Source organism: Trichinella spiralis (genome assembly GCF_000181795.1).
Source record: "Trichinella spiralis strain ISS 195 chromosome Unknown Scfld5, whole genome shotgun sequence".
Classification (NCBI taxonomy): Eukaryota; Metazoa; Nematoda; class Enoplea; order Trichinellida; family Trichinellidae; genus Trichinella; species Trichinella spiralis.
The window spans coordinates 2,738,868-2,762,042 of NW_003526944.1; the positions used below are offsets into that span (position 1 = coordinate 2,738,868).

At 35.2% G+C, this 23,175-nt stretch overlaps 9 protein-coding genes across 9 annotated transcripts; 4 read left to right on the top strand and 5 right to left on the bottom strand.

Annotated features, from left to right (window-relative positions):
- Window positions 1–69: 69 nt before the first annotated feature.
- Tsp_04278 (NUMB phenylalanine-rich region family protein) lies at window positions 70–1,555 on the top strand (the record flags this gene model as incomplete). The annotated part of the gene is given in 6 exon segments (XM_003375045.1): window positions 70–106; window positions 117–332; window positions 513–710; window positions 775–884; window positions 1,011–1,188; window positions 1,296–1,555. Coding segments are annotated over 6 exon segments (999 nt in total), but the record flags the coding sequence as incomplete, so codon positions are not given.
- Window positions 1,556–2,193: 638 nt separating this feature from the next.
- On the top strand, window positions 2,194–4,869 carry Tsp_04279 (atlastin-1). The gene is given in 12 exon segments (XM_003375046.1): window positions 2,194–2,200; window positions 2,376–2,636; window positions 2,653–2,711; window positions 2,766–2,900; window positions 2,958–3,062; window positions 3,127–3,235; window positions 3,276–3,393; window positions 3,475–3,605; window positions 3,679–3,896; window positions 4,022–4,458; window positions 4,552–4,618; window positions 4,705–4,869. The coding sequence occupies 12 exon segments, from the start codon at window positions 2,194–2,196 to the stop codon at window positions 4,867–4,869; spliced, it is 1,812 nt and encodes a 603-aa protein (XP_003375094.1).
- A 1,038-nt stretch (window positions 4,870–5,907) lies between these two features.
- Tsp_04280 (queuine tRNA-ribosyltransferase domain-containing protein 1) lies at window positions 5,908–8,502 on the top strand. Its single transcript, XM_003375047.1, has 9 exons — window positions 5,908–6,119; window positions 6,193–6,256; window positions 6,312–6,419; window positions 6,502–6,666; window positions 7,213–7,306; window positions 7,369–7,454; window positions 7,707–7,939; window positions 7,976–8,101; window positions 8,436–8,502. Exons 1-9 carry the CDS (start codon window positions 5,908–5,910, stop codon window positions 8,500–8,502), a joined length of 1,155 nt encoding a protein of 384 aa, XP_003375095.1.
- A 7-nt stretch (window positions 8,503–8,509) lies between these two features.
- Window positions 8,510–8,914, bottom strand: Tsp_04281 (hypothetical protein). The gene is made up of 2 exons (XM_003375048.1): window positions 8,811–8,914; window positions 8,510–8,783 (listed from the first exon to the last, which is right to left on the bottom strand). Exons 1-2 carry the CDS (start codon window positions 8,912–8,914, stop codon window positions 8,510–8,512), a joined length of 378 nt encoding a protein of 125 aa, XP_003375096.1.
- Window positions 8,915–9,242: 328 nt separating this feature from the next.
- On the bottom strand, window positions 9,243–11,102 carry Tsp_04282 (putative globin). Its single transcript, XM_003375049.1, has 2 exons — window positions 10,716–11,102; window positions 9,243–9,653 (listed from the first exon to the last, which is right to left on the bottom strand). Exons 1-2 carry the CDS (start codon window positions 11,100–11,102, stop codon window positions 9,243–9,245), a joined length of 798 nt encoding a protein of 265 aa, XP_003375097.1.
- Window positions 11,103–13,529: 2,427 nt separating this feature from the next.
- Window positions 13,530–13,872, bottom strand: Tsp_04283 (hypothetical protein). Its single transcript, XM_003375050.1, has 2 exons — window positions 13,702–13,872; window positions 13,530–13,673 (listed from the first exon to the last, which is right to left on the bottom strand). Exons 1-2 carry the CDS (start codon window positions 13,870–13,872, stop codon window positions 13,530–13,532), a joined length of 315 nt encoding a protein of 104 aa, XP_003375098.1.
- A 249-nt stretch (window positions 13,873–14,121) lies between these two features.
- Tsp_04284 (conserved hypothetical protein) lies at window positions 14,122–16,965 on the bottom strand. Its single transcript, XM_003375051.1, has 7 exons — window positions 16,846–16,965; window positions 15,679–16,183; window positions 15,495–15,623; window positions 15,265–15,305; window positions 14,497–14,548; window positions 14,372–14,443; window positions 14,122–14,273 (listed from the first exon to the last, which is right to left on the bottom strand). Exons 1-7 carry the CDS (start codon window positions 16,963–16,965, stop codon window positions 14,122–14,124), a joined length of 1,071 nt encoding a protein of 356 aa, XP_003375099.1.
- A 284-nt stretch (window positions 16,966–17,249) lies between these two features.
- Window positions 17,250–19,807, top strand: Tsp_04285 (molybdenum cofactor synthesis protein 3). Its single transcript, XM_003375052.1, has 11 exons — window positions 17,250–17,335; window positions 17,497–17,540; window positions 17,927–18,025; window positions 18,149–18,241; window positions 18,350–18,470; window positions 18,529–18,830; window positions 18,889–18,951; window positions 19,007–19,170; window positions 19,241–19,382; window positions 19,448–19,522; window positions 19,650–19,807. Exons 1-11 carry the CDS (start codon window positions 17,250–17,252, stop codon window positions 19,805–19,807), a joined length of 1,347 nt encoding a protein of 448 aa, XP_003375100.1.
- Window positions 19,808–20,033: 226 nt separating this feature from the next.
- Window positions 20,034–22,766, bottom strand: Tsp_04286 (putative BTB/POZ domain protein). Its single transcript, XM_003375053.1, has 8 exons — window positions 21,861–22,766; window positions 21,655–21,803; window positions 21,384–21,570; window positions 21,224–21,299; window positions 21,014–21,159; window positions 20,539–20,941; window positions 20,350–20,474; window positions 20,034–20,252 (listed from the first exon to the last, which is right to left on the bottom strand). The coding sequence occupies exons 1-8, from the start codon at window positions 22,764–22,766 to the stop codon at window positions 20,034–20,036; spliced, it is 2,211 nt and encodes a 736-aa protein (XP_003375101.1).
- Window positions 22,767–23,175: the final 409 nt, after the last annotated feature.

A 23,175-nucleotide genomic window follows, 5' to 3' on the forward strand; every position in this document is an offset into this window, starting at 1 on the left:
TATATTTTTTTACAAATTATAAAGTGATTATTATATAGGATTGTGGAGCTTTGTAATAATTTTTTTCAGGGTGAGCGCTTGAGAAGTGGTTGGATGCGCATTTGCGGTTTGTTTAGAACGAAAACAAAAACGTGATCGAGAATTGTCTAACGTGCAGAAGGTGTCGAGCAGCAGTACAACTGCCAGCGGTGGGAATTTCACAGGCACGTCTACGACGTCACAGCAATTGCTTAATGGTGGAACTTCGACCGCTTGCACTGACAGTATAAGCAAAAGCAGTACAACGGCAGTGGCCGCGAGCATCATCACACCTGCCGGTGCAATTTCGGATGGTAAAACAGCATTTCCACGGCACAATTTTCGATATCTTTCCTTAAGGGACCGTTTGTATGATCCTCAGAATTTCAAGCCAACTGGTATGAGTGAATTTTTTGATTTATCACTTATGTTTTTTATAACCCCCCCGTAGTACATTGGTATTTATATTTGTATGCTGTTTTTGCTTGTTTCAGAACCACCTCCGATTAAAGTGGTCAATTGTCCGCATGCAATTGCAAGACCTCAACCTAACCGATCACTTTTTGAAAGGCAAAGCTCCGTACGTTTGCTTGCATCTAGTCCACTCGACACCGGTTCATTTCGACGGTTCAACAGTCTTCGATTAACAACAAGCACTCTGACGCCAACAGACTTGCCATATTTTTCCTCTGGTGAAGAAAAAACCACAAAACATTATATTCAAATATATTTATGTTTATTTGTTTTTTGAAACAGATATTTCCAATAAGCCGATTGCTGAAGAAGAATCACAAGATTTCACCGCTGCTTGCACTGCAGCATCAACGACGACTACAGCAGAGACATTGAACAAATTTGACACGGTGGTAAACTTGCTATATAATTAATTACTGGTTTTAACAATTTAATTAATTTGAATAAAGCTGTACTTTAATTATCTTTATTATCGTAATATTTTTTTGTTTTATTAGTTCTTTTTTTATTTTTTTCAGCTTTCCAGTTGGCTTGCTGAACCAATCAGTGAAACGATGTCGACAAAATCGACAACTTCTATGCAGACGTCAATTTCGCAGCCTGATTTCAGGCAATACAGAACGTTGCAGCCACGCTCCAAAGGTCAGGAATGGTTAGAAACGATCGCTGAACAAGCGAAAGCAATACGAGAGCAACGTGAAGCTGAAAATGCCAAGGTTTATTATTTTGTTATTTATGAAAAATTGTACATATATATATATAAATATAATTTGTATGATGTGCTGATTTGTAGAATAGTGCAGCTATTGCCGGTTCTCCAACCCTGTCGAATGTATCTCGTGTGAGCAGTATGTCGCCCAATTGTAATGATGATTTGAGCAGGTCGGTTCGACCGCACGAAGAATTGCACGAAAATCGTCTTAGCAGCTCGAAAGTGCCGGCTTGTTCAACTGAGGATCCGTTTGAAGTGAAATGGAACTCATTGGATAAATCGTCACTCAATACGAATCCTTTCATACAAACTGAATCACCTGAAAACAGTACAACTGGAGATAGCAGATGAAAAATTTATCATCCATTACGAGGCGCTATTCCCCCCTCCCCCCACTTTCACCTTTTTTGATGCAAATAAACGGAAGCAGTTGTCTTTTTTCTCGCTCTTTTGTTTAATAATTATTTTTCAAATTATGTTAAAAGCACACTTGCTTGTTTCGATGCTGCAATTTCGTGCGTAATTGCTCTGAAATTAGTTACATTGTTGTTATATTTTGTACGCAACGTGAAAATAAACAAAATTTATGCATATTTTTCTTTCTAATTTTTGAAGCATTTGTTCTATGAATGTTGTAAAGTTTGCAGTTCACAAGTTTTCGCGCAAGTTCATCTAATTAAACAAACACGATATGATCTTTAATAATACATTTATTTATTTAGAAATAATATCTCATGCTGTCAAGTTCTTTGAACCAATATTTTCATTTTAATTAATAAAAAAATTATTAAATAATTCTATTTAACAATAATTTAAAGCGCAGAATTATTATATTTAATTTCTAAATATATTTTTTTGAAAATTACTTTTATTGAACTTGCATATTTTTAAGTAGACTGTAAAGTCCTGCTATATCAATTTCCCATTTTTGTGTATTTACAAGTGCAGTGTTGGTCGTGAATAAAAATTACAAAAATTGTACTTAAATTATGACCCGTTTGTTAATCATCAGTTAACGTTGATCTTCACTGAAATTTGTACAATGTATACTAATGTTTATGTAGACGCTTTGTTTATTTCACGTTATCTTTGTTTTTGTCCTTTACTGATGACGTGCAAGATTTATTGTAAATGCTGGTTTAGTTTATTTCATTTTGAAAATTTATTTTAGATTCTGAAATGATTGCTTCTAACACTAGCGTTTTTGATACCGCTGATGATTTTTCATTGAAATCGACTGTTGATGTCAGCCCTCTGACATCATCTGACGTTCGGTGCAAAGACATGTTAGAGGAAAATTTTATTTCCTGCAAAGATGGTGATTATCCGCTTCAGGTGATTGGTGTTGACAAAGTGGAGCATTGTTTTGTTCTTAATGATACCGTGCTGGAGAAGCTGCTTTTAAATCCTGGAATAGCTGACAGAAGTTGCGGTCATTTCTGTCGCAGGACGTTTCGGCGGGAAAGTCGTTCATGTTAACTTTTTCCTAAAATATCTCAAGGCGGAAGTAAATTTTTACATTATGTCGATTTTTAATATTACTTGATGAAAATAATTATAGAATTCGGACTGGCTAGGGGATCGAAATTCTACTTTGGAAGGGTTTAGCTGGCGAGGTGGTGCCGAACGAGATACATCCGGTTTGCTGCTTTGGAGTAAACCGTTTATTATCGAACTCCCTGACAGCAAAGAAGAAGTAATTGCAATCACGAATTCATTTTTTCTAATGAATCATATTGTAATTTATGTTTAGATTGTCATCTTATTGATGGATACTCAAGGAGCTTTTGATAGTCAGTCGACTGTTAAAGACTGTGCGACAATTTTTGCTTTATCAACTATGCTGAGTTCTGTACAAGTTAGTTTTTGCTATCTTTTGAAATTATTTTGACTATAATAAATGAATTGCAATAATTTTTTAGATTTACAATTTATCGCAAAACATACAGGAAGATGATCTGCAACATTTGCATTTGTTTACTGAGTATGGGCGCCTTGCATTGATGGATGAAGATTCAAAGCCCATTTCAGGTGAACTGTTGAAACTTTTTGAAACAAATGACAATTATAGGGTGTATTTGTGTTTTAGAGTTGTATTTTTTGGTGCGCGATTTGAGAGTTTTCCCATATGAAGCAAGAGTACGGGATTTGTCGGAGGAGAAACGGATGTTGCAAAAGGAGATTAGAAGGTACGCATTTCTAGATTTCGATTACTACGTGTACGAGAGTGAAAGTGTTTGCATATATTTCCCAGGTATCTAAAATATCAGCACGAGAAACGTGCAACAGTTGCGATATGACACATCCCGTGCTTGTTTTGCAGGACGTGAAGTGTTTTTGGATGCTCTCACCTTGCCTGCCGTGTTGCTACTTCACCCAACGTTCAGAGGACAGCTGTCTGGTTTGTTTCATTTTTTGTTTTAATGATTATAAAATTGGTTTTTGTTTTTTTTTAATAAATAATTGAATTTCAGAAATAGAACCGCAGTTTATTGACCAATTGAAGCAGTTTGTCCCGTATGTATTATCTCCGCAAAATGTGGTCTTAAAAGAGATTGGAGGTCGAACGGTCACATGTCGGGAATTGTTAGAATACTTTCGTGCGTATATGAAAATATTCGAAGGTGAAGATCTTCCCGAACCGAAATCGATGCTACTGGCAAGTGTTGTTTTTATTCAGTTGGAAGCTACAGTATGAAATGTTCTGATTTTCAAGATTAGATTTTGTACATTTGAAATTAGTTAAAGTGAAACGAAAATGTGCAAACATTTCTGCTTGTCCATATATGCATGTATGTAATGTATAGGTTGTTTTAGGCAACTGCAGAGGCGAACAATTTGGCAGCAGTTTCCTGTTGTCGGGCTACATATTGCCGGGGAATGGAAGAAAAATGCGGTGGCGACACACCGTATTTATCTTCTGCTATGCTGGAAGCTGAACATGCAGAGAATAGAAAAGTCGCAATTGAACAGTTCAAGAAAACACGCAAAATGGGCGGCGAATTGTTCAGCAAAGTTTTCCTGGAAAAACTCGAAGCCGACATCGAGGAATGCTTTGACAGTTACCAGAAAGTGAACAACGGAAAGCAGTTGTTCAGCTCGTTCAGAACCCCGATAGCGATGATCATCACTTTAGCCGTTTTGTACATTTTCCAACAAGCGTTTCTTTTCACTGGTTTGAGTTGTTTCGCATCGTTATGCAGCACGGCGGTTGGTTTGATTTTCATCACCGTCATCACTTGGTGCTATTCGAGGTGATTGTTGTTGTCTCGCTGATTTTTTTATTTGTTAATTTTTTAATTTTCCAACGTTACAACAATTGACTGACGAAAACAACAAATTTTCAGATCCACTGGAAATTTGCGCGAAATTTCACAAAGCATCGACGAACTGGCTGACAATTTGTGGCAGAATGTACGCAAGATTATCATATTTTTATTGTCTTTTCTCTATTTGGAAAGCTGATGGAATTGTTAGTTAATCTGTTTTGGTTTCTTTAGATTTTAGTTCCCTTTTCGGGCATGGCAGTTAACGCAGGCATGAAGCAAGCTTTCGTCAGTAATTTCAATTCATTCGGTGGAACAGCCAATCGAACTAATAATAATAATAATAATGCTACTACGAATACTGTACATGAAAGCAGAAAAAGATCCAACAAAAAATGAGGAAAGAAGCAAATCTGAACTTTGAAATTTTCAATAAACTAGATTGGTATTATTTTATCTTCTGTTGTAGGATTTATATTTTCTGATGACAAGCGTTAAAAATCATTCAAAAATGACATATTTCATTCAATATTGGAAACTGTAGCTGAGTAATTCATTCGTTCGTACGTTCATTCATTTCATCAGGCAAATGAAATTATTGCAAGGTATTTTAATTATTGGACATATTTCTTGATGAAAGAATTTTTTTAATAATAATAACAACAATAAAATGTATTCAACTCGTTTCATTTTTCTCTTGGTTTGTACTTTTACTTTTTCAGACGAATCCTGGAACATAACTACCGTAAAGTTGGTTTTTAAAATTTTAAAATCTTTGAAGATTTATTCACTAATAATGGCAAATAGCAATCTATTTAGCAAGAGTATGATTTTTTGTTTCTTTTGTTATTATTTATTAGCAGTCAGTTTTTCATATTGCATAATCAACTTTTAGCATTATTTGAGTTTTTCATAGAACCAATGACGAAAAAGATTTCGTATGGTTGACGTTTAATCGAAAAAAATTGTCTTTTTTTCGTGCACAACTAAGTGTATGAAGTTTGTACAACAAAATTTTGATGAGTGACATTGTTGATAATTGTATAAGATAAATGAACAATATAAAAAGAATTTCTCGTCAAAAGAACAATATTTTGATATGATGTTATAGATTTTTGTTTATCAACGTGCATAGGAACGAAAATTTTTCGTTTCGTTTCAACCAAAATGGACAAAACCAGCGAAGACAAGGAAGAAATTACGAAAAAAAAATTTTTTCAACTTGAAATCTATTACAGTAGACGGTAGTGATGTATTTTTGAATTTGTAAATTTCGATTGGTTAGTAAAAGTTGTTTCGAGTGGTGTTCTGAGTTTCGTTTGAACTTGTGTGTTTGAAAGTACGTGAACAGACGAAAATATTCCACTGTTGTGAGTGATTGTGTGGCATTTGGTTAATCGGATTGTACCCCTTTACAGCTTTTTGAAAATTTGGAAGATGAAGTTGAAAATCACAGGAATGGCCGATGGCTTCGGTCGGCTTGCCGGCATTGTCGACTGGTGCCGTGGCGCCGGTACCGCAGTTCAAACGCCCTGCTGTTGCATTTACACCATCGGCGGCCACGTTCCGCATCTCTTGCACGACGTCGTACGTCTCGTGGAATTGTTCCACTGGAATGACGTGATCTTGCAAATACCCTTATCCACATTGTAAGTGAAACTTTTTTCCCACTTTTTACCCATCATTCTTCTACCGTAATCGTACCGTACGACAATTTTCAAGAATTGACTCTTGGTCGGCGGTTGAGCAGTTCAAAGGCGGTTTGAAAAGATTTGTCGGCTTGCCGGTATGTGCTTATTTCAATAATTGCCCCTGCATTTTGTATTGTCGCTTTATCCTAGGATGAGTCGATGTTGCTGTTGACTGTAAACGATCCGGCTCAGACCCTGCGTTCAGGCTACAACTGCGCAACTAGTGCGTCGGTTTTCGGTCGAGCTGGCAGGCACAAAGTACTTACTACAGCTACTTGGCGTTGGCTAATTAATTATTTTTCCAGTGTTTATTCATTTGTTTGTATTTGATAAATTTTAGCTTGATCCTCAGTTGTTCCGCAGAATTTTGCACGCATTCCAGGCGGACTGTTTTCAAGCCATCTCCGATTCGGACAATCCGATTGATGCGTCCAAAAAACGACTCAACAAATCCGTCGATCGGACTGTATTCTTTTCGCGCGCTTGTGCAGAATATGCCAAGCAGGTATTCCTGGTTTTATTTATTTATTTATTTATTTATTTATTTATTGTTTATATCAAGCTTGTATTTCTCTGTTGTATTTATTAATATTTTTTTGGTTACGAAATGTATGCTTTTCACTTTTCTTGAAGTACCGTATTTTGTTGTTATATAATGTGAAGATGTGCAGGTTTTTTTTATCGTGACCTGATTTGAAATTTTGAATTTTTTACCCATTGTGTCCCGGCTCATTATCAGTGCCAATGCTGTTCTTTCTTTAATAGACTTGATTAACAATTTAAAGCTGTTTATAATGTAATCGTCGAATGAAATAGCCGCTTCAAACGTGCTGACAACTTTATCGCACGTCTATGGCAAAGAATTCAAATTTTCAAACCAGTGCATCTGCAAAGTGGCGGATTGAATTAGCTTTTCATATTTCTTTGCGAAATGAAATCTTGTTCACAGAATTATTTAAAAATTATTTAATTATTTTTATTATCAACTTGCTTGTGTATTTCGAATAATCTTTTGCTGTGATTTTGAAGAGAATTTTTTTTCATATTTTAGAGCAACGAACAATTGTTTTGTACAGTTGTCGGTGGATATGATCAGGCGGAACGAATTCGATGCTGTAAACAGCTTTCATCTTTATCCGTTGACGGTTTATAATTTGTTTTCTTTTCTCTCATTAAAATTACGCTTTTGTTAATATTATGATTTTAGGCTATTCTTTCGAAGGATTCCACAATTTTGGTGATTTGTCTGCTTTGTCAGTCGGTTCGGTCATTCCAATATTGAAAAGCTGTTTCGTAAGTATTATTATTATTATTTATAAATAAGTTTGCTATAAAGTTGAATAAGTTCTGATGGTTAATGACTAAAGTTTTGGCAATTTTACAAGTTTAAAATGCTATCGGGGAAAGTTTACTTCTGAACACATAGTAAGTTCAGTATATTGTGAAACAATTCAAGATGTCATTAATATATTTTTTGGTGGTTGGTCAAGTTGGAAAATAGAAATGTAACTGAATTTATATATTTTGTTTCTTTTTTTATGCTAGGAACACTTGCCCACTGAGAGAATTCGTTTCTTTCCCGGTTCATTGGATCCAAAGCAAATTTGGCGTTTGACTCAAGCCGGGATTGATCTTTTCGACACTTCTTACGTCCATTTAATAACAGAAAAACAAGAGGCATTAGTCGTCGATGACAATTACCCTTACAATGCCGAATATCAGTTAATGCGCATGAACGATCCTTGGTATGTAAATTTTATTTATCAATTCGACGCCTTGTTGATTTGCTTCTGTTTACTTTGATTATCTTAAAGCTACGCTCAAGATTTTGAACCGCTGTGTAAAAATTGCTCTTGTTACACTTGCAAAAATTACACTCGAGCCTACGTAAACCATGTATGCATTACGAAAGAACTTCTTGGTCCGATGCTTTTGATGATGTAAGTAGACTTTATATACTTCAAGTTTAAGATTATTGTTTTTACTCGATTGCTTCTTTTTCAAAAATGACCATCAGTAATTATTTAATGCATGTATGTTCAATGAAGTTAATTATGAACAGGTCATTGTAAATGTAATTAATAAATATTCAATATTACAATATTTATTTGTTTCTTTCTATGCAACTCTATCAAGAAATAATATTTAAAGTATCGAATAAGATGATATAACTTTATAATGTATCGCTTTTTGGTCTTCTGTATTGGAAAAAATTTTTCATACTGACTAAAGAACACTTTATTCAATTTTTCAATGTATTTTGCATAATTTTAGCCATAACTTGAGCCAAATGTTGGAAATGTTTCGCAAGATTAGGGCAGCAATTGCACGTCATCTTTAACTTCTCGTCAATTTGGATTGTTGATTTGCAACATTTTGTGTGAAGGAACAAAGCCTTCATTGTCTGTCGTAAGCTTATTATTACATTTTTGAAATTGTTTTGTACTTGCTTTGCTTTCTTCCTCCAATGTCCCCAGTATTGGCGGGAAAACATTAGCTGGTGGAGGGATGTGTTGTTGGTTGTTTTCGTCGTTTTCTTTTTTCTCACTTGTAAATGTTAGCAACACTGTGGTAAATGATTGCATATCCTGTAGAAGAATTTTATTTCGGCAATTGATTTTACTTGAACAATTTTATTTAAAATTTTACTCGTTGGCAGCTGGTGCTAACGAGTTGGGGGTTTTGCAGATCTGTGAAACGTCGATGACCATTGAAACTTTCAAGCTTTTGGTCTTCCACGTTCTGTTGGCCATGCTTTAATTACTTTGGCGAGAAATTTTTACTTTTCAATCAATAAATTACGGCTTTCTGCGGCTAATCTGATGATTTGGTTGAGGTGAATGGAAATTTCAAGCGCAAAGTTTGAAAAACTGTATCATTTTGTTGCATATTTACTCCAGTATTTATTTCTTTCGTTTTCTTTCACAGGTTATGATGTAGGGTTCACCAGGTACATACATTCATACATGACTGTACAAGTTATGCATTCTTCTTCTTATTTCAATTTCTGCATATGTGTTTATAAATTTATATATATACATACAATAATATACAGATGGGGGGGGGTAGTTGAAAGCAAAACTAAAAGCTAGATTCACGACGAACGGTTTCCCGTTTTGCAGCCTCTCGGCTGTGTTGTTTGTGCCGTTGTAAGTAACCGTCTTTGATTTTTTCCACAATTACAGTAACAAGTAGAGTCCAAGCTTTGGAAAGATCTCGGTGCTTGCGTACAAGGCCGACCATGTTGATCCGATCGAGTACCGCTTCTGCTAGCTGTTCCCAGATGCAATCTTCCATAAAACCAACGCTTATGTTTGCATGGGCTGCGCCGTAATTGTAGCAAGTTTGGAGGAATGGTTCACTGGGCTCGTTGATTTTTTCCACAGCTTGGCCAATCAAATCGGTCAACAGTTGCTCATGCCGACGCATGACCCCGGTATTTGCTGGACCTTTAGCGAATCGTTCGACCACTTTTGCTTTTTCGAACATTGCCTAAATTAGAATTCATCACTGGTGTTGGACAATATACGATGTATACAGGGCAGTATATGTTATTTCTATTGATGTAGTTGAAGATTGAATATTTCACAAATTTATAATACATTTCAACATATAAGTTGCATTCCAAACTTTCATATATTTGCGTGGCAAGGATATTTGTGATAAACTGTTCCAAAAGGGTCACCATCACTCAGTTATTACATTCCTTAGTACCGGCTGAATTGTTGTGGTCACGAATATTTCCAACATTAAGCAAATATTAGCACAGCCATCAAAGATCGTTAATGACTCTGTGTGATCAATCGATTTTTACAAATGAAAATGGGTAATTTTTTCAAGGAAATATTATATTTTTTTAAATAATTAGGTAATTTATTTTTGGTAAAAAAATTAATGGTGGAAATTATTATCATTTGAAACCATGGGCAAAGTTTACCTAGTTATCGAGTGGCAGTTATCCATTTATATGGTATAATTAATTGGATAATTGGTTGTAATTTTTCGTTTTCCCGTAACCAAGGACCGTTGCATGGACGCCGAATGATTGAAATGAATGTTAGAAGACAAATTTTCAGCAGCTTGAAAATTTGAATTCACTCGAATGACAATTGTCAGTAATATTCCAATATGAAAATTGTTATCCAATTAATAAAGCTGCCAGCAGTTGTTGTTGCTGGTGGTATTGAATGTGTCGAAGGCGTGGCATGGACGCAATTGGTTTTGCTGTTGGTGTTTATTGTACAGCTGGATAGCTGGCTGAATTCAATTCAACTGCGCAGCCTGTTGCTCTAATGAAGCAATTATGCAAATGTGTTTACTTATGACAAGTTTCGCCTGTGATCAGTGCAAATCCACTCACTGACAGTAGCGTTTGCTTGATATTTCGCTTCCATATCAAGTAGCGTATTTTGTTGCTGTTGTTGTTTATGATGTTGGTGATTTGGGTTCATCGTTATCGTAGTCCGAGTGGTCATTACTGTTGTTGTCTCAGGTACAAACCCCGGAACAAATAGATTAATAAAAAAATAGAGTTTTTTTTGTTTCATCGCTTACCCATCCAGTGGGACTTTTTTCGCAGAATTTTCGAAAAAATGCGTCGCCACCTTGAATCCGATTCATTAGCTGGACTTTGGGCCAACTTTGAGCTAGCAGGTTCCGCTGGTGAATGGTCAAGTTCAGTCGGACCGACAGTGACGAGTACCTCAGTTCTTGCAAATTACTCGAACTAACTGATGTAGTTACTGCTGGAGTTGTTAATTTTGTTGTATGCGTTTGCCTTGCTGGAGAAGTTTGTTTCTCTGATCGCCTTCCACTTTTCTGTGGTCCACTCTTTACTGTTGGGGAACAGGGTGATAGTTGGTTTTTGTTGGGCTCTTTTCCAGCGGTTTGCAGACGCAGTTGCTCGGTATCTAGCGCCAGCACCTGTGGCGGTTGTGACATCGACCTATAATTATCCAACGTAGCTCAGAGCAATTAAACACAATTGAAATGTTGAATCGACTGAAAGCAATAAATTTAAATATTATGCACAGAAATTTATACATTATTATGTGTTAACTGAATAACCTATGCGTTGCAGGTCTTGTTCTCTTTGGCCGTCAGCGTAGTAGATTAGTTATAACTATAGCTTATGTATTACTCTGACTCTGACTAGCTGGAACTCTAGCTTTCTCTGACAACGCTGTCACCAATTAGCCGTGTCGGCAGAGTCCATTGGTCTCTCTCATTCTATATCTCTGTGTGCGTCTATTTCTTTCTAGCATCGATTACTGCCACCTACGCATTTTTTGATCCAACTGACCATGACTTTCATAAATATGCAAATCAGATTTCATTCTCCTCATTTCAATGCTTGAATTATTTATGCGATGATTTTTCTTTTTTTGCTTTTAATAAGACGGTTATTCAATATCAGACTAATAATTATTTAATGAACATTCAAAATACATGATATTGATATTTTTTAGGTTAAAAAAACTAATATATACTTATCTAAATTTATTATTCTGAAATCTGAATTTTGTATCCTTTTCAAAAGCTATTTGTTCTGGTTTGTATATTTAACGACAAAGAAGTGAAGAATTGAATTGAATTGAATTGAATTGAATCAAATGAATAAGTGAATGATTGATTATAATTATGTTGTTTTTCTTTTCATGTAACCATTACTTTTCATTATCGAAAAATAGTTAGTTTTGTAATTTTCATATTTGATTTGAGACATATTTCGAGTATCCTTTTCAAATCTTCATAATGAGATATTACAGTTTATCTCAGCGATTACTTCGTCTCAATCTCAGGTGCATTTGATTTAAACTCTTACCAGTTTTTTGCGAACGTATATGATTTTGCATAGTTTAAATGTTGTCTGTTGGTGGATCTGTATTGATGAACAAGTCAAATTTGAAAATTAGCTTTTTTGATTTCCAATAGTTTCATATTTCACAGTGCATTTTACGTTCAAAGTCAATGATGTTCATTTTGAAACATTTTTTAAGCTACAGCAACTCTGTTATCAAATTGTCATGTTAATTTAAGCTAGTCTTCAACGAAGTTTCTGCATTAATTAGCACTTTGCGGGATCTCAAGTAATTTTTGAAATTACGTAATCATTAAATAATCATGAATGATGTTAAGGTATTGTACGAGGTTTTGTTGTTGTTTTTTTCATTGTAACTATTATGCATCAAGGCTTTTGTAGATGTTTATAATTGTCCAGTGATTGGTAGCTGTTCGTCACACCTGATTCTTCAGCTTGATCTGATATTAATTTTTTACAACTGAAATTATCAATTACTGTCAAATAAGTTGATATCGGTTTTTAAAGTATAAATGTACTGTTCATGTTCCCAGTTGCGACGATGTCGCATTATTGTCCAAATTGGATATATTTTTGTCCTTTTATTTCCATTTCTTGTCTCCTTTTCGGCTGAACATCTGAATAATCCCTACGCAGTTGAAAATTGACCATCATCATCATCATCGACTAGGCAAAAGAAGCCACAACACGATAGCGCGCGTTAATCGCAAAAAATATTTGTCATTTTTGAAAATTTCAGCTCCCAGCTTCGTATTTGGGGCAGGCACAGATGATCGATTTTGAAATCACTTTTTTTATGCACATCCACAAAGCTGGACGACGGTGAAAAGCCGCCATTCTGTGTGATAAAATGCCTCTAATAAAGTAATCATTTTTCACGTCAGTTTCTTTTCAATTGAAAACCAATGTTTGATGTTGGAAAGAATTGTTAGAAACGCTGAGTTGTTACGCATTTTCCAGACAATACATTTGACACTAGTCCAAAATGTGAAATTTCCTCCTTTCGGAATTTAGAACAATTTTTGAAAAAAATGAAATTCTGCTTAATTTATAATTTCATATTAAGTCCTTTATGAATGTCACAATTGTGCAAGGCGTATATTTGTGTGCGTGTGTATAGTTTGTTGTTGAATTACAGTGAGACAACTGAAACTATTATTTTAAACTGTTTTCTGCATTTAAATTTTCTGCCCGTGCTGTGCTCAAAAAATTCACTTTTTATTAGTTGGGAAGTCGTTCATTCTAAAGGTATGCGATCGATACGCCCCAGTTGGACTTAAGCCTTATTGAATATATACGTTGAAAATTACCTAGCTTAATCATGCATAGCAAAATGTTATGAAGCCAACCGGTGTGTCCTTGCGAGTGTTGTAAAATGAAGAAGAAATGAAAGAAAATGATAAATTGTAAAGAAAATAAAATGCAAATACCGTGCTCTTGCATTGTCTGAATTCACTTTCAACGACGACAGTGAATTGGAATGATCAGTAGCGAAGGGAAACATGTCTGTAGAAAGCAGGAAAAACACAGTTATTCTCTTTGTTCATCTAACATTTCAGACAACATCCAGAGGCTTTTTCCTTAAACCACCCATAAATTTGCTTGACCAAGCTGGTGTTTTGGAAAAATGTTACTTCTGTCTCTGTCTGTTGTTCTTCATGCTTCAAAATGTTCCGCACCCAGCTTGTCGACTTTAAAGCGTCAAGCTAATTGGCTAACCAATTGCGCGATTCGGACTGCGTCATGATCCGACGAGAAAATTGTTGGCTGATGATCAACGTTCCACAAATCGATTCTCGCATGCGAACCAACCGAATACAATGCCTTAATTGACTCTTGATGACGTACATTACTAGTGGCCAGAGGCCAGTTCAAACTTTTCAAACTCATCACTCGAGACTGGACTCTTTTTTGTTTTTCTGCTTACAGTACCCGTTTTTATTTACAAAAAAAATTAACTGAAACAATTCTAAAATACAAATTGAACAAAAGAAACAGCTTATACAAATAATTATACATACATACATGCATACATATATGTATGTACGTATATATGTATGTATGCGTGTGTGAGTGTATGAATGTGAAAGAAAAATGCAATAATAAATAAAATTACTAAATATAAAAAAAATTTTTGCTTCATCGACTTTCTTTCTTCTTCTTTTTTATATTAGTATCGCTAGTCTTCTTCGGAATAACAATATCAGTTACTTTGGTTATAGCCGCTTGTTTCTCATCAGTGGAAGATGTATCTGGTCGGTCCCATTTCGATTGCCTTCTTCTTTCAGGAACTGAAACAGCTAATAAACATCTAGCTAGTTGACTATTTGATTCAAATAAGCATCAGAACACGAACTCAATTTATTTTCTCCTTTATTGCTGCTAGTACCGGTCGCATTACTGCTATCGGGTGTCTTTTTTTCTTTTTCCAAATTATCCATCAACAATTTCTGTGCCGCCGCTGAACAGTAAATCAATTAATTACAATAAATAAATTGAATGTTGATAACTTACAAATTTGATCATAAAAATCCTTCTTGTTGAACCCATGCGGATCGAAAAATTCCTAGAAATAATAAAGAGCATTTTAAAATATGGAATTACTTTTAGAAATTTTGAAAAAAAAATTCTAAAATAAAACTGTTTTTCCTGATCGAAAATTAATCTTGTTTTACATGAGACTGGCAAAAATATTTGAAATAATTTTCTGCCTATCATATTTGCAGCGCCATTTCACATAATTTGGTGTACTACTTACTTTTCATTCATAAAATTATCAACGATGGGTGAGGGAAACGGAAACAATTTTCGCTGAATATTACCTCAATGCAAAGTCTTCATTATCCTGTTTGCATAGTATTGGAAATCATAATCTGTACAAATAGTAACGTGACGCCAAATAAATTTTGCTAAAAGATATTAATTACACGTTTAACGTGCTTAACCTTAAAAATTAAATTGAAGCTTAGTTTGCGTATAGGTTTTAAATATATCGCATGATAAAGTTTCAACACGAACAGAAAATTCTCTTGGGTAGATGGTCTAATTTCATACTGAAAATCTCCTCAGAAAATGGTCGGATTGTCTCCAGTCAAGAAATTTGGCTGTTCTCTAGCGACTATTGCTAGCCCACGACAATCTCTAGGCACACCTTTGCCAAGACCAAATCAATTTTTCCAATCAATTCGCTTCATTCCCATTGCATTTTACTTATAACAATTTTTAAATTACCGCATGCTGATGCGCAGTAAAAGTTTAAATAAAAAAATATTGCAAGCTTACCAATGGAAAATTTGAGCCCTTTTCGTCCAATCCAAAGTGATCTACCAATTTTTCATAAATGCTTGAACAATAATCACACAAAATTAATAATATGCACATATTTGTATTGAAAATTTACCTCGGATTGCGAAAATCCGTTCTTTTTTGAACGGTCGAATTGAAATCAAAATTTTCTTCTTCTTTTTGTCGAAATAGTTCCTCAAATGTTTCCTAAAATTGAAAATTCTTACAACAGCAAACACTACACCATGGTCGTTTCACTTTCAGAGCTGATGGACACTTCTTCTGAGTTAATGGTGGAAGCATGTCATCAATTTTCCACGAATATGCCTTTTCTACGGCAGCCAAGTCATCTAAATCTGAAAGTAATAATTTCAGTAAATGTAAATATTTTTTTTTCTCATGAAATGTTACCACCGAAAGGCTGCTCTCCTTCTTCCATCTCCTCCTCTTTTTCTTCTCCTTGAACGCTCTCTATATTTTCATCGCTCAAATTTTCAGCAAGTGCCATGGGAGGAATATCATCAGGACTTTCTGAAGCTTGTATTGTCAATGTATATTCTTCATCACGACAAAATATTTCTGTTAATCCAGTTTGTTCAGTTTCAAAATTTTCATCTTCTTCAAAATCATAATTTACCAGCATCCCAGTAGAAGATTCTCTATGTGCTTTAGAGGAAAAAAACGAGTAGTTAGTTATACAATGATTTCGAAATTTATTAAATAGCTTACAAGCTTTGGAAGGAGGTGAAGCAGAAGCTTGGGAAGATGATCCCGAAAATCCGGTTCTACGATGGGGTGGTGTTGGTTCAACCATATTAGAACTATCTCCATCAGAATCGTAAAATTTCAATGACACGGATTGAGTGTTGTGTCCGTAAGACCTAGGTTCTTGTTCTTCATCATGCTGTGGTTTCACCTTCAAGAATAAGCAAAATTTTGCCACTCAACTATTATGATTTTATATGGTATTTAATTCAATGTAAATTACTAAATTAAAAAATTAATATAAAACAAAACAATGTATTTAAAAATATATATATAATTCAAACCTGAATGTCAATATAATACAGTACGAAAATGGGCTTCTTAAATATTCATCAAATGCTTGTTCAAAGTAAACGCATCATTTTAAATTAAAATAATATTTTTATTGAAAATAAAGCAAGTTAAAAATACTGTTCTGAATAACAATCAGTGCCTTATTCGTACTAACACTGATAACTTTATATGTCAATATTGCAGTATCTCAATATTGTAAAAAAAATACTCTCCACGAAATATAGCATCTCTGCATAATGTATTTATATGTAACAAATATCTTGAAAAATATTTTTGGCGATCAGCAATGCTGATTCGTATCGCTTAAGTCAACGTTTTTCAAAACAACATCTTGCTTTATATCATAGAAATGATTTATTTTTATTTTCATAAGAGAATTTCATTTCTTTTTAACTTAATAAATACTTTTATTAAATATTTTTCTATCTAATGTAACATAACTTTCATCAATAAGCATTTTGTTTTATATATAACCAAAGATCACACATCAAACATTCACATATATAAGAGATTGCTTACCTTTTCTTTCAGAAAAGTCTGATCAGATTCATCATTCGTTGAACTACCTTTGATTTCATCTTCATCAGAATCTGCATAAGCTGTCAAACTTTGAATTGCCCAGCTGCCAGAGTGCTGCATGACAAACAGCACTGTAAACTGTAAGAAAGTAAAAGGTAGCCTGAAATGTATAAACCTCCGTAATACTAAACTTATTTACCTTTTATTCATAGAATTATACAATAATTCACGTACTGAATGCTTTCTTTAATACTTTATTATTTCATTTTAAGTTATAATACACACTTCTAATAATTTATTATTTTTGTAGTTAAAGGCATCTATAAATTTCACATAAGATATTTCTACAATTAATTTAATAATTTATCTATTTGCTAATTTATTAATATTAAGGTGAATATAAAATGAACGTGGAATACCTACGCACACGGCGGCAGTGCTGCTCTTCTTCAAAGATTAAATCACATCCTTCATACTGTACGGATTGCAGGTTAAAATTTTGAATATTTTTCTGCAAAAAATTTAGAACATGACTCAAAGTCAATAATGTTATTTGTTATTATTTATAAATGTTATTTGACTTTAAATTTGAAATATTCCAACGGTAAATTTTGCTATATTTCTAGTAAACATTTTTCTTAATATTCTTAGGATTTTCCTTTGTGACGTAGTGGCTGCGGTGATGTCTGTTATAAGTTAAATAAGTTGTGTAAAAATTTTCATAAATCTGAAATAAGTTTACTCATTTGTTATGAAACTGTTCGTTATTGATTAAAGCTTTTTCTAATTTGAATTTTATAGTAATTTCATATGCAAAGTTACAACATGCTGCAATAGAATTTTCTGACTTTGCATTTTCATCTTAGCTGATAATGGTAAGAACTGATAGTTTTAAATAAAAATTCGCGTCGTCCTTTTGACATTCGTCATTTTATTTTATCATTGGCTTAATAGTAAGAAAATAATTCCTGTTGTTTTTTATATACAGTATTATATTATTATTATCAAACGTTTTTGTATGTGGATGTAATCTTTCTTATTTAGCAGTTGAATTGTCCATTGTGTATTTTTAAATTTACAGAAGTTTACATCATTATGAACCATAGTAATCATACATTGTCCTTTGATGAAATCCAGCGTTACAGCAGGCAGCTAATTCTTCCAGAGATTGGTGCGAAAGGTTAGCTTGTTTATATTCCAATATGTTCCATGTTTAGCTTACTTAAAATATGTAAATAAAATTATTTATTATATAAATATTTATGTTAAAAATGTGTATACATTTTAAATTTTATTATTTGAGGTCAGATGAAGTTGAACGGAGCTCGTGTTTTAATTGTTGGTGCAGGCGGTTTAGGGTGTCCCTGTGCTATTTATCTAGCTGGTGCTGGTATTGGTAAGTTGTTTTACTGATTTTTATTCATTGTTTATTTTATTCATTGCTTCATTTTTATAAACATTGTTTTCTAACGTTGTTATTATTTCATTTTTTAATATTTGTAAGGTTGCATTGGTATAGTTGACTTTGATGTAGTGGAAATGAGCAATTTACACCGTCAAATATTGCATCACCAACAAGAAATTGGCACATCCAAAGCTGAGTCTATCCGTTCTGCTATTCGCGCGTAAGGCTTTTATTGTTTTTATCTCAGTTGTCATCGTGATTATTCTTTTGAAATTTAGACTAAATTCTCGAATAGAATGTACTGTTTACAACGAAAAGTTCAGTAGTGAAAATGCAATGCAAATCGTATGTTTCTACGATATCGTTTGTGATTGTTCTGACAACGTACCAACAAGATATTTGTTGAACGACGTTTGTGTACTGGCGGAGAAGCCACTGGTCTCTGGAAGCGCGTTGGGATGGGATGGTCAATTGACTGTATATAATTATGGTGATGGACCTTGTTATCGATGTTTGTTTGCTGAACCTCCACCTCCGCATGCTGTTACGTCTTGTTCGCAGAGTGGAGTACTCGGAACTGGTATTTGGTAATTTATTTTTAAAAACTTGTTTTATAAAAGCAAATTTTTGCAATACAGTGCCTGGACTGATCGGAACTTTACAAGCACAAGAAGTTATCAAAATCGTTGTGGAAATGCAGCGTAAGCGATATTTGAAATTGTATTATATTGTTATTAATATTAATTTTATGACTAGCTTCCTATGCTAAGAAAATGTTATTATACGATGGTCGCGCAGGTACTTTTCGAGTTATACGTTTGCGAGGCAAAGATATGCAGTGCGCGATCTGTGGAGAAAATCCAAAAATTGTTCAACTTGTAAATTATGAAGAATTTTGTAAAACGGAAGCACGTGATTTGGTAAGTTTTGTTAGTATTATTTTCGTACAAGTTTAATAAGTAAAGCTGGTGTTTTCTGCTTTATCACTAGGCGCATCAAATTTCCTGTTTGCCTGAAGAAGATCGTGTTACTGTACAACATATTGGTCACCTGATGAACACTGGTGCATGTTGGTTCATTGATTGTCGCCCTCCGCATCAATACGAAATTGCTCATTTCGAAACAGCCATCAGTAACATTTTGCTATGCAGAAAACCTTTTTCAATTTGACATTATAAACTTGTTCTGTTATTTTAGATCTTCCTTTGGATAGCATAGTTAGGGGCAGCTCAACAGAATTGAAAGAAAAATTAATTCAGCTTCCAGAAGATGGTATGTGAAAAATATTTGTTATTTAAAAAATTTTATTTTAACATTTATTAATTAGAATCTTGTTGTTGATGAGTAGTGTTTTTATCTGAATATAATAAGATAATAAGAAAATATTGGATAATTTTAGTTTTTGTAATTTGTAATCGAGGAAATCAGTCGCAAATGGCCGTACAAGAATTACGCAAAAAATTGAATGACGATTGCCGATGGAATTTCAAAGATGTCATTGGCGGCTATTTGGCTTGGGTTAGAGAAGTTGATCCTACGTTTCCGTGTTTTGGATGAAAATCCCATTCGAACAGAAATGATTTTTATTCATTTATGGAAATTTTTTAAACTGTGAAAATTATGAACGGGAAGCAATAAATGAAAAATACTAATTCTACGAATGATAAAGAAAATGCACAACAAAATGGAAAAAAACAGTTAGTTTCGATTCCTGTTGAATGTTCACCAGGATCTGCATTATTATTATTATTATTACTATTATTATTTTTATTTTTATTATTGTCTAGATTCCTTGCAATGAATAGCTTCGTCTTGAGCGTTCACATGGCCATGTGCATGTGTAATTTTTGTCGTCACATTTTGGCATCACATCAGGCAGATTTGTCGGCGTAGTGGTGACATGCAAGCATGTCCGGTAAACTGCGCTGAACTTATCTGGCATGCGCAACAACGCCAACACCGAATCATCCAATCCATTTTCTCTGATAACACGAATTCGAACCTGCGAATCCAAATTGTTATTATTATCGTCAGTACTGTGTTACAGTGTTATTTTCTTTTTCTTTTTAAAAATTAGCACTGATTCATTCATTCATTACCTGATCCAGTGCCGATGCGCGATGATAGCTACAACCACAGGCTAATGCTTTGCGTACCACGGGATCGTTGCGAAACAGATGATCAACTGTCTGTCGAATGGTTTCCAACGTTGCACCGTCCGGAACTAAAGTAATTCAAACTTTTCATATATACCCAACTGAGACAAGAAAACTATTGAGAAAACGTACGGAAAACTTCATCTTTTTCACCAACGTTCGACGTATCCAACGACATCCATTGTGTTGGACAAGCTTTCAACAAGTCTACCGTACAGGGAGACATTTCCGACGACGATGGCTCATGATTGATCAAAGACAATATTTGATCCGGGCTAGCTGCCACCTTTTTGATGAACAACCTCCTCACTTCTTTGTAAAATGGCAGAAATACCCTCGGCTGTGTTGGTATTCGAGATTTCATCCCAGCACAAGACCAGAGTCTGTCACAGGCACTCCCGTCTCTGCTGGTCGTCGGCTGCTGGTCACTGCTGGTGGTATCGTTTGGACTAGACGAAGCTGCTTGATCAGCATCATCGCTGTCGTCTTGATCGCTGATGTTCAGCAAATTTCGCTTCACCGCGTTCACCAGTACCTTCACAATTTAAATGCAGAAAAATTGTATACATGAAATTTTCAATTTGCATGCACTTGTTGCAAACAATACCGGACTGTTTCTGGGCAGGATGAAATCTGTGCGCACCAGTGGCAATAGTCGTACGAGAATTTCCATCAGTTCAGCGTCGAATTGGTCGTTTCGTTTCAAACCTTTGCGACTGATCGAATGCGTTGTGCCTGCAATGACGTTCGGTTCTAAAAAATCAAAATTGGATTTTCCTATTTTTTTGCTTTCATTTTTTCGATTTCCAAAGAGAACCTCTTTCTTCTAGGCGGCGTATGAGCTGGTGTTCGCCCCATCGAATCACAGCCGACAGAATTTCCAATTCACTGGCCTGTATAATGCAATAATAAGAAAAAATGAACCAGAACAATCAAACAAAATTCATTACAAGAAGAATGTTTGTTTATTTATTTACCTGAACAAAGTCGAGCTTTAACGCTTCGACCAGCATGGATTCGTCCAATTCGAAAAGATCAGCACTATTGGCAATGATGGTCAAGTGTTCAGCAAGAAATGCTACACAACATCGACGGACGTAGGCTGAACCGTACGACTCTGATGACCAGTTGTACAACGCCAACAGGGAATCAAAGTCGACTTTACTTGCAATGAGATCTTCGCATCCTGTTGATTGTGGAAAACAAAAGTTACGGGATATAATGAACCGATGCGGATAATCGAATCACTTGCCTTGGGCTAGAAGTGGAAATTCAAGAAACCGAGCGATTTGGTAAATTTCAGTCGCTTCTTCAAGTGGCGATGCTAGGCATTTGCCCGATGCGATCACTTTCACTTCACTCAACGAACTGCACGGCGGTGACGATCCCGGCGAAACCTGAAATTTTTTTAAATATGAATTTTATTTATTTTTGGAATTTTCTTTTTTATTCACCAAAGACAGATCCACTTTGTCGAGATAAAGGGCTTCGAAAACCACGGGCGCATATTGACGTGGTATTACCGATTCATCTAAACAAATGGTTATTCGGTCGCTTTGTTCACTGCAATCAGCTCTCCTTTTTGAGATCAATGACAAGAAAAACGCAGATCTGGAGGCCAGAATTACACTGTGACACAAATATTGGCACTTTGGCATTTTGCGTTGGCTTTTCAATAGCGAAACTCGTGACTTCGATCCAGACTGTTGTTGTTGTTGTCCAACGGCGGATTCAGGTTCCACTTGTGGACCACCACCGGCCGAAGAAGAAGAAGCTCTTGTAAAAACAATAATCAAATCCGCATCCTCGTTCGGCTGACGGATCATGTCGAACATGTCGCCATGCCAGTCGTTGGACGCGCCCAGTGAAATTTTCATCAACGCCAATTGTACTGCTTCATCTGCCGACAAATCCCTTTCGTCAATGTAGCCGGTGTACAAAAATCGTATAAAAGAATCAACCACTCGAGGCGTGGGACTGTCCGGAATCTGACATCCCGGAGGCAGGCGGAACTCGATTGTAGTCGGATGTGCTTTTTCAGCTTGACGTAGCAACGTACGCAGCCACAAGCTGCGCCGGCTGACGATGCACCGGTGAACCGCGAACCGACGCCCTTGGAAAACCAGCACAACGTCAGTGAGCGTTGCTTGTTCGTACATCCGAAGCAGGCTATTGCGCAGCGACGGCGCCTGTGGTCTGGAAAGGTCCGCCGACACGGTCAGTTCCCTCAACGCCCAAGAAGCCTCCAATTCCACCATCAGGCAGTGCAAATTGCGCAGGCACCACGATGACAGCATCTGGCGAAATGTCCGGTAACTTTCTTTGAAAAGTTTCGACTTCAATTTCTTATCTCGTTTCATTTTTCTCCTCACGCGGATTGCATTTCTGAATTCTGAAATTTCAACGGTCAATTTTGCATTTTTCTTCATTGTATTAGCTTTATTTAAAATTTAGATGTAGTGAACTTGATTTTCATTAATTGCACAATTAGGATACTGTAAAATGAAGAAAATTGTTCGTTTGTGAAGAACAACCCTGCCCAGAGACATTGCTCAGATCCAACATTTCACTTTGAAAAAACAATCAAATTTGAAGATAACGTGCCAAGAATGACAAATAGATGAAATTTATGATAATGTTTGCAAACTTAACGAAACGTTCGAGTGGTAAATATATGATTAAACAGGGTATACAAACGTAATATTATTGCAAAATCGTACGTTGAGACGAAGATACTTCGGCGGATGGTGGCAAATTGGTATTCTTGAA

Coding starts and splice junctions, on each gene's coding strand:
- Tsp_04281 (XM_003375048.1), bottom strand. CDS start 8,914: ATGGCCAACAGAACGTGGAAGACCAAAAGCTTGAAAGTTTCAATGGTC. Junction 8,784..8,810: donor TTAGCACCAGCTGCCAACGA/GTAAAATTTTAA, acceptor AAATTGTTCAAG/TAAAATCAATTGCCGAAATA.
- Tsp_04280 (XM_003375047.1), top strand. CDS start 5,908: ATGAAGTTGAAAATCACAGGAATGGCCGATGGCTTCGGTCGGCTTGCC. Junction 7,307..7,368: donor TTCATCTTTATCCGTTGACG/GTTTATAATTTG, acceptor TTATGATTTTAG/GCTATTCTTTCGAAGGATTC. Junction 8,102..8,435: donor GGTCCGATGCTTTTGATGAT/GTAAGTAGACTT, acceptor GCATAATTTTAG/CCATAACTTGAGCCAAATGT.
- Tsp_04286 (XM_003375053.1), bottom strand. CDS start 22,766: ATGAAACGAGATAAGAAATTGAAGTCGAAACTTTTCAAAGAAAGTTAC. Junction 21,160..21,223: donor ACGCCGCCTAGAAGAAAGAG/GTTCTCTTTGGA, acceptor TTGATTTTTTAG/AACCGAACGTCATTGCAGGC. Junction 20,475..20,538: donor TGAAAAAGATGAAGTTTTCC/GTACGTTTTCTC, acceptor GAATTACTTTAG/TTCCGGACGGTGCAACGTTG.
- Tsp_04285 (XM_003375052.1), top strand. CDS start 17,250: ATGAACGTGGAATACCTACGCACACGGCGGCAGTGCTGCTCTTCTTCA. Junction 17,541..17,926: donor TGCGGTGATGTCTGTTATAA/GTTAAATAAGTT, acceptor TTAAATTTACAG/AAGTTTACATCATTATGAAC. Junction 18,242..18,349: donor TCTAGCTGGTGCTGGTATTG/GTAAGTTGTTTT, acceptor AATATTTGTAAG/GTTGCATTGGTATAGTTGAC.
- Tsp_04284 (XM_003375051.1), bottom strand. CDS start 16,965: ATGCAGCACTCTGGCAGCTGGGCAATTCAAAGTTTGACAGCTTATGCA. Junction 15,306..15,494: donor ATGGTGTAGTGTTTGCTGTT/GTAAGAATTTTC, acceptor AAAAATTGGTAG/ATCACTTTGGATTGGACGAA. Junction 14,549..15,264: donor AGGGCTCAAATTTTCCATTG/GTAAGCTTGCAA, acceptor TATTATTTCTAG/GAATTTTTCGATCCGCATGG.
- Tsp_04279 (XM_003375046.1), top strand. Junction 2,901..2,957: donor TCCCTGACAGCAAAGAAGAA/GTAATTGCAATC, acceptor ATTTATGTTTAG/ATTGTCATCTTATTGATGGA. Junction 4,459..4,551: donor ATCACTTGGTGCTATTCGAG/GTGATTGTTGTT, acceptor ACAAATTTTCAG/ATCCACTGGAAATTTGCGCG.
- Tsp_04283 (XM_003375050.1), bottom strand. CDS start 13,872: ATGAGTTTGAAAAGTTTGAACTGGCCTCTGGCCACTAGTAATGTACGT. Junction 13,674..13,701: donor CAGTCCGAATCGCGCAATTG/GTTAGCCAATTA, acceptor GACGCTTTAAAG/TCGACAAGCTGGGTGCGGAA.
- Tsp_04282 (XM_003375049.1), bottom strand. CDS start 11,102: ATGTCACAACCGCCACAGGTGCTGGCGCTAGATACCGAGCAACTGCGT. Junction 9,654..10,715: donor AAAAAAGTCCCACTGGATGG/GTAAGCGATGAA, acceptor ATTCTAATTTAG/GCAATGTTCGAAAAAGCAAA.